This window comes from Gymnoscopelus braueri (genome assembly GCF_963280865.1).
Source record: "Gymnoscopelus braueri genome assembly, chromosome: 8".
NCBI classification, from domain to species: Eukaryota; Metazoa; Chordata; class Actinopteri; order Myctophiformes; family Myctophidae; genus Gymnoscopelus; species Gymnoscopelus braueri.
The window spans coordinates 50,485,841-50,497,468 of record NC_137609.1 but is presented as its reverse complement, the minus strand read 5'-3'; the positions used below and the strand labels follow the sequence as shown (position 1 = coordinate 50,497,468).

Genomic DNA, 11,628 nt, shown 5'->3' with positions numbered 1-11,628 from the left:
TTCTTTTGATGGCTCTGTTTGCCAGTAAACTTTGGCTAGAAAATGTGGTTACTAAAGCTAGTGTGGGTTTCTCATTCCTTATTTTCACTTCCTGGAACGTGTTGTATGCTTTCCTGAGAAATGTTATTGTATATCCACGTTTCCTTAATGCTGTGAACAGAGTCTTGTAGGCTTTTTCAAAATCTGCTGCTTGTGTGCAGATTCTTTTGAAACGTAGGAGCTGTGACTTGACTATTCCTGCGAAACAATGGGTTGGGTGGAAGGATGTTTTGTGGAGCAATGCATGTGTATCCGTCTCCTTAAAAAATACCCTTAAATCCAGTTTGCCGGTGGTATTGAAGTCTTTTCCTTTGAAGACTGTAACATCCAGGAAGTCAATATGTTCTTTGTTAGTGACATATTTCACTGTTATTGAGGCATGATGTGTGTTTAGGATTTGGATGAACTGCTCAAATTCCTCTGTGGAGTGCTCAAAAACTCCAAAAATATCATCTAGAAACCTGAAATAATGTGTGGGTTTGAATCTGCACTTTTTGAGTGCGGTTTCTTCCCACAAAGCCAAATAAATGTTGGCATAAGATGGTGCAAATTTCTTTCCCATGGCTGTTCCACTGATCTGAAGGAAGGTTTTCCCATCAAATGTGAAATCGTTTTTGGTCAAATTTAATTCTAGCAATTTCAATAGTTCTGCGTCTGGTCTTTGCCTGTCAGGGTACTTTATAAAGATATCTCTGATTGCCTTCAGCCCCGCCACTGTGTTTATATTGGTGTACAAACTGTCAACATCTATTGAAAACAAAATGGCCCCCTGAGGCACTGTGATGTTTTTTATTTTATCAATAAAGTCATATTATGTATCCTTAATGTAGCTTGGATGTTTTACAGATAGTGGGTTTAAGTAGAATTCAATAAATTCTGCTGTGGCATATGTTTCTGAGTTACAATCCGAAACAATTGGGCGACCAGGTGGAATTTCATAAGGAATAGTCCATGTACTAGGGTCCTTGTGGATTTTGGGTAAAAGGTAGAGAATTCTAGCTCTTGGGGAATTTTCGCCCCGTAGGTACTTCTCTTGTTTCTGATCTATAAATTTTTTCTTTCTTAATTCGGTGATGATACCCCCAACTTCTATTGCTGTTTGTTTAAAAATGGGTGCCTCCACCATGCTGAAGGGCGTGGTCATCATCTGGACGTCCTCTCTGGTTGGTCCTTTGGTCTGCTGCTGAGTCCTTATTGGTTCCCTGGGTCCTGACAGATAAGGATAAGGATAAGGATAAGGATAAGATCTATTTCAAAATAAATATTTACATCATAAATAATATACTATAATGTGTTACTATTAATTAACCCCTTCCATCCCTTATAACCAGCTCAGTGGCCTTGTGGTTAGAGTGTCCGGTCATACCAAAGACTATGGAACCCAAAGACTAAATGGAACCCAATATGCCTCTCTCCTTAGCACTCAGCATCAAGGGTTGTATTGGGGGTAAAGGTAAGTTCCTATGACATATGCATCATGTCCAGGGATGTATAACAGGCTTGATGTACATCAAGACACCTCACACTACAGACACAGGAGATATGCTCCTGACCTATGGACCACATGGCTCAGAAAGGCTCCTTACTTATAACCTGTAATAGTAGACTCTGTAGAAAATATAAGCTTCCAGTTGACTAAGGACATTAGTATCAGGAACTGTCCTAGCAGTACCTACCTGACACAACATGGATCTGTAATAAAGAAAGGGTAAAACATGTTAAATAGCGTTTTACATTGCAACCAGTCCTCTGTGTTCAGTGTGACAACATACTGTAGGAGTTTATTCAAACATATAACCCCTGTTTGAGTGGTTCTCACCTTTAGATGTTCTGTATCGACACAGCAGGAGCAGAAGGATGGTCAGTAGAATCACAACAACAAGTCCTACAATCAACCACACTACATGTAGAGAACTCTGTTCCAAAGGTACAGTCACTGGAGGTTGAGACATTATAACAACATTACAAATATAATTTCAAATTAATAGATTAGTATACAACACATTTTAGCATTTAGGCTGCAGTGCTTCAAAGAACTGTGGCTCAGCTACTGCTAAAAACCTGGGGGACCACTGCCTATTATTTTGGTTACAAACTAAGCTGGATTCTTCCCCCTCTAAGTATTTGAGATTATTAGTTTTCAAATTCCTACCATAACACTGAATTACAACAAAGAAAAGTAAAACATGAATGGGTTTACAGTACCTCTCACTGCCATCCAGCTCTGTGGTGACTCTCCTCCAGAATAGTTACACTTGTAGAATCCCTCATCAGACTTAGATACAGCAGGTATGATCATCTCTCCATTGGTTTGAGTTTGGACCAGTTCTTCATTTCTATAAAAGTCCACGTTGGAGAGAGACGAGTCTGTTGTGTGTTTGCATTGAAGAGAGACAGAATGTCCCTCAGTCACAGGGTGAACAGGACTCACCAGGATGACAGGACCATCTGTAAAACAGTTAACAAGTAAAAAATCACACCCTGTGTGAAGTGGGCGGTGTCTTGCTAGCTAATCACAATACTGAATGGAGTCAACCAATCATGTACAAAAGATAAATACATTTATTGAAACACTCTTTATGATGGACGAAACCGTAACTTTGAAAAAAAAAAATATGTTTTTTTTTAAAGTTATGGTTTCTTATATAGGGCTATGCACATGTGTCATGTGACACTGGCCAATCACAGTCCTGAATAGATTGTGATTGGCCAATCACAGCGCAGGATAATTGTACACATTTCCAAACCTCACTTATAGGGGCGGTTTCACCGCCCAAAAAACAGTCCACATGTTAGCATTCACACTATACAAACTTCACACTGATACAAAATCCTGTTTTTAATGAGTTGGAATGCTGCATTATTATTAGGTAGAATCAAGTAACTGGACTCACCATGTACTGTGATGTTGACAGCATTGCTGTACTCTCCCAGTCTAGACTCACACCAGTACACTTTGGTGTAAGTTAGCATGTATTGATTACCATAGGTCATCACTCTCCATCCAGTAGATTTTCCCTCACAGCTCACTGAGTAAGACTTAGAATTAAACTCAGAGAAGAAGTGTTGAGTTCTGTTTGAACTCACTGTGATAGAAACTGAAGAATGAACATCTGAAACACAATACAGGATCAGAGGACAAACAAAGAGCAGTGTTACAATGGCATAGTGAACACTAAACTCAATAAAAGTGAAAACATGATCAGAGAATGTGAGAGAAAAGGTGAGACATAGCATATTGACTAAAATAGATGCTGTCTAGAAACCAGTGTTAATTTTGTCACCTATGACAAAAAATGTTCATTGACTACTTCTATTCTATCAATTCTATCAACAAATACAAAGTTTAACTGTCCAATAAATATATACTAAAAAGAAGAATGCACATTTGGCAATCATTTAAAACAATGCATTACTAAATCAAATATCTATTTAATCGACTAAAATATGACTAAAACTAAATGGAATTGTATAAAAAAAAACAAGAAAAGATAAATGAATACATGTATATATTATTTGATATATATATATATATATATATATATATATATATATATATATGTATGTGTATGTATATATATAGCAGACCATCGGCCGGTCGGTGTGGGCACTCGCGCCCAGAGGCGCTCGGGCGCGCCTCCTCGGCCTCAAGCTCTGTATATATATATATATATATATATATATATATATATATATATATATATATATATATATATATATATATATATATATATATATGTGTGTGTGTGTATATATATTATATAGTGTCATATAAGTCACACTCACCACCAGACCATACAAGCTGAGGTTGACTGTATCTAGTGTAATAAACTGGATCTCCTCTCCCAGCTTTACATGCATATTCTCCTGTACCATTTGGATCATGAATGATGTAGGAACCTTCTACAGTTCCATGGAGGCTACCAGGTAAGAGCTCATAAGTGTAGGAGTTGTGTGATGTTTCAACAGCTCTGTACCAGTAGAACCTCCAGTCTGCAGATGGTTCAACCTCACAGCTCAGAGTCACTGAGGCTCCAGGACTCAACCATTTTGGAGACACACTCAGAAAAGGTTTAGGTTTGTCTGTTGAGAAGCACATTTATCTGGATTAAAACATTGTTTATTGTACTGGCATGACATACTGTACAATATTATTATTTCATGCAATGCTTGTTATCTCAAACCATAATGACCACACTGCCATTAAATGTGTTAATTAGTGCTCTCTGGAAGATGAACCCTACTTATATTGGTGACATGTTGGCCTTTCCTGTAACACCACCCTTAAGCTGCGTTCATACTGGCTGCTATAGAAAATACAAAGGTAAAAGCATTGCAGCATAATCTGAGACTGAGTCGCTGTTGAAGTGTTGATCAACGTGTTTGTTGGGGACAAGCATGGGCCCAGGGAGCGAGAACATTTGAAAGGAAATATTAAGAAGAGCACAGAACAGGCTGATGGAAAAAAAACACCTTGCCATTACAAGCACAAATTATATGAAGAGAGAAGGTGAGTGGAAATGGTTAAACAACACATGGTGGTTTTGTAGCTTTTGTATCTGTAGTTGAAGCAGCTCAACTTGGATTGTAACTTTGTAGATTTAATAGCAGCTACAAACGTCAGGCATCACTTTGTATGTGTCTTCCATAGTAAATGAATGGTAGTCTGTATCTCTGTAGCTGCAGTGTGAACGCAGCATTAGAATGAATGGTAGTCTGTATCTCTGTAGCTGCAGTGTGAACACAGCATTAGAATGAATGGTAGTGTGTATCTCTGTAGCTGCAGTGTGAACACAGCATTAGACCAAAAGGTTCAGTTGCACCAAAGTTATCTCAACATGTCATTAATACATTCCATGAAATCTCATGCTCCCTGAAAGACTATTTTAAAAATCTAAAAGGCAGATAAAACAACAACAACAACAACAACAACAGCAATGCTACAGCCTGTCTGTCACTAATTCACTGTAACAACCATACAGAGTAGATGTGTAATATAGTGACATACTGATCATTAATCAGATCTATTACTAATTCACTGTAACAACCATACAGAGTAGATGTGTAATATAGTGACATACTGATCATTAATCAGATCTATTACTAATTCACTGTAACAACCATACAGAGTAGATGTGTAATATAGTGACATACTGATCATTAATCAGATCTATCACTAATTCACTGTAACAACCATACAGAGTAGATGTGTAACATAGTGACATACTGATCATTAATCAGAAAGGACAGATGTCTTCAACACACATCTTTACTTGTAGACTTCAGGATACAGAATACACAACAGGTTGCAGTGAACTAGACATACACACATTTATTAACTGGACAAACATTATGAATGTGCATATTAAAGCCACAAGGTGGCAGCCAAAGACCACTCTACTGTGTGCAAGCTGAACAAAATGTGACTTAATACATAATGATAAACTATGTACGTTATTACCGTCATATACTCTACATAAAGTAGAGAATGACAGATGTAAATATGATGACTGAGTGAATACAGAGAATAGATATTAAATTAATCTTCACCTTGACTGTGTCCATAGGAGAGGAAGTTACTCAGCACTGAAACACATTAATGAGACAATATCAAGCTGAGCTTAAATATCTTAAATTTTACTTTTCATAATAAACACAACACCAACACAGGTGACTTAAGTTCAATATAAACAAATAAAGAACAGTAAATTAAACATTCTACTCATGCTGTATTAAAGTGGAACTATGTAATTTTTTTTATTAATTCATATTTTGTTTCCCCAATCTGTATGGTAGAGTATGTTAATACAATATAACAACGTATACAATTGCTGTGGTTGTATTTTGTCTCCCTGTTCTTCTATTGAGACATTTAGATCCTGTGTCTAGGTGAGACATGACCTTTGACACAATCCTGTTTCTGGTTTGACTCAAATTTGGACCTGAAGGTCAAGATTCAATTTATCCCCTGAGCAAGCAGGCAGGCTCTATTAGCTCAATTGTCAAAATGTCAGCATTTACGCAGGAGACCAGGTTCAAATCCGGGGTAGAAGAGGAAAGTTACATACAGTAGTGGAGGTTTAATATCAATGACTAATGATGCTTGACCAAAATAGAGCAATATTGTGTTAATCAGAAAGTGTGTGTGTGTGTGTGTGTGTGTGTGTGTGTGTGTGTGTGTGTGTGTGTGTGTGTGTGTGCCACACACACGCACGCACACAGAGAAAGAAAGAAAGAAAGAAAGAAAGGTCAGCTGTACTACACTGTTGGCTCCCCCGTTTTTTTTTAATATATAACAGTAAATTAAAATATTGTTAAAACTACAGTAAGGTGAGAACATTGGTCTAAGCCTAGAGAATACTGATTGATCAGATGATAATATCAGACACACTGGGTTGATTTGGCTGTGGTGTTACTTTGATTAAACTGACATGGTGTTACTGTATCAACCCATCAAAAATGTTAATAAACAGTTTTCTGAAAAGCTTTTGTTGCTACTTGCTTTATCAGTGGTGCTCAAACTTTTTCATGTCATGGACCCCAAAATTATATGTATTTGGCTGCGGAACCCCATCTCAAAATGTTTTGTTCCGAGGACCCCCAGAAGCAAAGATTTGAGTTAAAAATGTTTGCTTTAATATATATATATATATTTATTCAAAGATTTGAGTTAAAAATGTTTGCTTTAATATGTATATATATATTTATTCAAAGATTTGCGCCAATTTTCATGCAGATCTACAAGCAGATCTACAAGCTTGTAGATCTGCTATTTTTGAATAGCCAAAGTATAATGTAATGGTTAAAGTGGTTAAAGCTCAAATTTAAGTTGAGTTGATACAATTCCTTCAATGAAGTAATAGATGAAATAATATATCAATAGAGGTGCTAGTAATAATAGTAATATACTCACAGAGGAGAACACAGAGCAACATATGAGCCATCTTCTCCTGTGATGAACGACTTCTAGCTCCTGTTCATACTGAACTAATGAGACACACTGAGAGAGAGAGAGAGAGAGAGAGAGAGAGAGAGAGAGAGAGAGAGAGAGAGAGAGAGAGAGAAGAGAGAGAAGAGAGAGAGAGAGAGAGAGAGAGAGAGAGAGAGAGAGAGAGAGAGAGCTGTCATGAGCTCAGCATTGTGGTTTCCTTTTGTACGTATGTTTTTTTTCATGTGAAAAGAGAAGCTTAGATACAGATTATGATCTCATTCATTGCAGGTCTAAATATAATGTTATCTTTGTATGCAGGGTTTAGAAGTAGAAATACATATACATAAAAAGCGCCAACTTGTCAAAGACCAATAAGCTACATTAAACAACATTATGAGTGTAAACAGACATATAATAAACTACATTAAACAGTGAAGTCTATAGGCTGGTATTAAAGTGCACAAAGGAAACAGCCTGTGTGTCAAACCACACTCATTTTATTATTTACCGCAGCAGCAGTCTCTGACAAGCAGACGCGTTTTGGCTACTCAGGCCTTCATCAAACACTGATGAAGGCCTGAGTAGTCCAAACACGTCCGTTTGTCTGCACCTGTCTATCCTTCTCTGAAACTATTGACAGTAGAGCACGCTCAGCTCAGGACTTCTGAAGTTCTGTCCCCTAGTATTTGGATCTAACCACACTCACATATACTGTACCAACACATTCTCACTCCCCAATGCGTTGACTGTACATCCTCCATCACAGTGGAGCTTCAGTGGTCAGGTTTCCATTTGACGATATTCTGACACTTGTTGCATGTTCGCGTGTGTTTATCATAGTCCGGTTGCTTAAAGGAGACATCCGGACATTTTAAGTGTTATCTTTGATGTGTCGCTAATCACTCACCATCATTGAAATGGACGTTGAGTTATTCCAGAACCTGGCAACTCGGTGTTGCCAGGGAGAGAAACAAGCAACCAGCGTTAGCTCGTTCTGCATTAGCGTTAGCTCGTCGGGGACTTTCAGTGCCTGTTGGTATCATGAGACTCCACAATGAGTACTAGGAGAAAAAAAACAGACTTTGCATTTGTTAAAATAGGCGAATTTCACTCTTACACAGGCTCCCATTATGCCAACGGAGGGGGTCGACAGACTGCAGGACACGGGACTCTCTGGAATAACTCAACGTCCATTTCAATGATGGTGAGTGATTAGCGACACATCAAAGATAACACTTAAAATGTCCGGATGTCTCCTTTAAGACCAGATTTTAGGAAAATGTGCACACGGCTGACAAAAGCGCCATTTTTTTCCTACATGCTCTCCATCACCATACATTTCATTTTGGACGGGGAGCCACGTCATCAAGATGGCAGAAGGCGGCCATTTTGGATTTCAAAGATGGCCACAATGTACTATCTCTAAGTGCCAATATTTCGGTTTCCAAGCCACTTAGAAGGTCAATCTTTGTGTCAAAATATATGTTTTTGGGGTCATGGAATTCAATAAAGCTATTGGGAATATCAGCAAGTGACTATTTCTGCCATGATTTGGACATTTGGTTAATTCTGGCAATAATCGATTTGGATAAAAGCGTCTGCTAAATGACTGTATGTAATGTATATCTACACAACTTTGTATGCCTCGGCTAGATTATGCACAACATAGAACTCACTGCCTCTCTTCAGATGCCCAACACCCAAAACCAAGACCAAGCAGGCAGGGCAGATCTCAATGTAGAAGGATGATGTGGTGGCACTCTTCTCCTGATTATATATAGCCATGCAACACAGAGAGGGGGATATGAGCACCTTCTTTAAGCATGAAAACCATCCATGCCCTCCCTCTCTGTCTGACAGAGGGAAACTACGGCTGGGAAATATGTCAGAAGAGGCAAGGGATACGACGGAAGGTGGCTGTGAAAGGACAAGCTGCCGGGGAATTGGTCTGATTTCTTGTGTGACCCTATGAACAAACAGGAGCTCTTTACTTTATTCTCCCGAAAGATTGCATTAACTGCCTGGCCAGAGGGCAAGCTTGTCTTCATTACATCTGGCATCACAGTGGTCAGCACAGACACCAGCCACTCCATGCTGCCATGTAACCATGAAGAAGCCGACACCAGGATACGGATTCACCTGCTTGATGGCCGGGAGCATGGCTGTTCTACCTGCTTGGTACTCATGTATGTATCCATACAGATGTTGTCGTTATCCTCATCACCAAGTTTCATGCCAAAGTATCTATCTACAGACATCTGGGTCGCTTTTGGCACTGGCAAGACGTACACCTATCTTCATAAATACCATCTGCCATGCTCTGGCCAAAGTTTACAGCACATCCCATCTTCCACTTTTACACAGGCTGTGACACATAAGCATTCTGTGGGAAAGGGAAGAAGCCAGTATGATTGGCTTGGAATTCATACCCTGTCGTCACCCAGGCCTTAAACTGCATGGTAGCAAATTCATACACTTTTGTGACCAAAGATAACCAATACATTCAACTTCTTGAGCGCTCCACAGTCATAATTTATGATAAAACGAGTTATTTGGAATTTGTCAATGAAGCACCGGGTAGCTCAGTCAGTAGAGTGCTCGCCTTTTGACCATAAGGTCATGGGTTTGATCCCGGGCGGCGGGCACCATCAACTCACCATATAAGTAGCACGGCTTACTGGGAGCTGATGGTAGGTGTGGCACTTTGACTCCACCTTAGCAATCCATCCCTGAGGGGTTTATGCGCATTGTAACAGGGATAGACTCCCGCATCCTACTTACTTACCTAGAGAGTGCTTCGGCCAGAAGAACAAAATGATGGAAGTTTGGAATACATTCCACCAACTCAAGATTCACTGCTGCAACATTGGACATTGGATGTCGACAACCAGGTCTAGCTTCCTGTGTGGAGCATTCTACTGGCTTCCGGTGTGGAGCATTCTACCGATGCCGTCAAAAGCCTGCATTAAACTGGTCAAGTGGTTGTGGTGCAATTAGGTGCTCATGAAAGAAGGCACACTGGAATTGCACAGATCTTTGTAGTTGTCCATGTGACAGATAATTTTAATATGTTGTTATTCTAGAAAGTGAAGCTAATAATTCACTTCATGCAGGTTATCTAGTTTTCAATGTGTCCTACCACTAACCAAGATGAAAATTATGTAAATATGCATTGCTAGAATGAACATATGTATTTGATCTTGGAACAAACAAAAATCAAGTGGTATTCACAATAGCTTAAATGCATTCCTTGACACAGAAAATGTAATTTTGACACCAAGATTAACCTTCTAAGTGGCTTGGAAGCTGAGATATTGGCACTTGTAGTTATTACATGGTGGCCATCTTTGAAATCCAAGATGGCCACATTCCGCCATCTTGATGGTGTGGCTCCTACCAAAAACGTAAAGTTATGGTGATGGAGAGCATGTGGAAAGAATGTGGTGCTTTTGGTCGCCGTGTCCACATCTGGACCTAAGCGACCAGAATAATTGCCAGAATTAACCAAATGTTCCAATATTGGCAGAAATAGTCACTTGCTGTATGCTCAATAGCTTTATTAAATTCCTTGACCCCAAAAATATATATTTTGACACCTAGATTGACCTTCTAAGTGGCTTGGAAGCCGAGATATTGGCACTTAGAGATATTACATGGGGGCCATCTTTGAAATCAAAGATGGCCGCCTTCTGCCATCTTGATGACGTGGCTCCCCGTCCAAAATGAAACGTATGGTGATGGAGAGCATGTAGGAAAAAATTGGCGCTTTTGTCAGCCGTGTCCACATTTTTTTGCTAACAGACCGGACTATCAGGGGTGGGTATAGTAACATGTTGCAAGTAGGACTAACACATTAGTGTTTTTTTTAATGTTTTTAAAGATCGAGTACTCTTGCTCGTTTCTTCTTTTTTTTTTTTTCCTTTACTCATAAGTATATTTTGAGCCAGTAATCAACTTTTTGTGTCGCTACTGTAGTGTCCAGTGCCACTTATTGTATTTGGAGGTCATGTACCAGGATGTAGGACACAGGTGTATGTGATTAAATGCACACAGGTGTTAACTGATTACTGAAAGCTGACAAGTAAAGAAAGTACAAGGCAGTTCTGTCTCCTAGTGTTTGTATATTAGTGTTCTAAATATAGAACACTAACGCTATAATTGCCATTTATCCCTCGTTACAACTAGTCTATTTAAATGTGGGGATCAAAGTGTAAAGTGTGAAGATAATGCAAGGAGCACCTCTGACGCACTGCCCGCCTGGCTATGAACACACAGACCTGATGGTGTATGTCATGTATCCACGTTTGTGATTAGCAGTTAGCACTGTGGTTTCACATGCAATTTTGTCAACACAATGGCGTGGTGAGACCCACAGCTCGACTGGGCACAGCATAATGCAGAAGAAGAACAGGCGGGGCTGTGTGTGGAGAGACACCACCATGGCCCGTCTGGGCACATGGTGGGTTTTGACACACTGACACACACTTTTGAGGAGAGACAAAAAAAGTATTGAGAAAATGATCTGTTTAAAATGAGTTAATCCCAGAGTCACAATCCTGAACCATTTATTTTTGTACACTCTTGGTTGTTTTACCCCTCCTTATCGGTTTATCTTCTTATATTATCTATCTATCTATCTATCTATGTATCTATCTATC

The 11,628-nt window shown here is 39.2% G+C and overlaps 2 protein-coding genes across 2 annotated transcripts in view; both read right to left on the bottom strand.

The window, feature by feature from the left end:
- LOC308090066 (uncharacterized protein) overlaps positions 1 to 2,338 on the bottom strand; it is a gene marked incomplete at both ends in the record, with an annotated part of 6,851 nt that extends 4,513 nt beyond the window's left edge. The window contains 4 exons of the mRNA XM_080435097.1: positions 1,163 to 1,248; positions 1,716 to 1,731; positions 1,859 to 1,975; positions 2,245 to 2,338. Of these exons, the coding sequence (XP_080291223.1) occupies positions 1,163 to 1,248; positions 1,716 to 1,731; positions 1,859 to 1,975; positions 2,245 to 2,338 (313 nt within the window). The remainder of the gene's footprint in view (positions 1 to 1,162; positions 1,249 to 1,715; positions 1,732 to 1,858; positions 1,976 to 2,244) is intronic.
- The window catches only part of LOC308090916 (threonine synthase-like 2), a gene marked incomplete at its 5' end in the record, with an annotated part of 114,102 nt that overhangs the window by 18,917 nt on the left and 83,557 nt on the right, over positions 1 to 11,628 (bottom strand). The gene's annotated exons all lie outside the window — the stretch shown is intronic.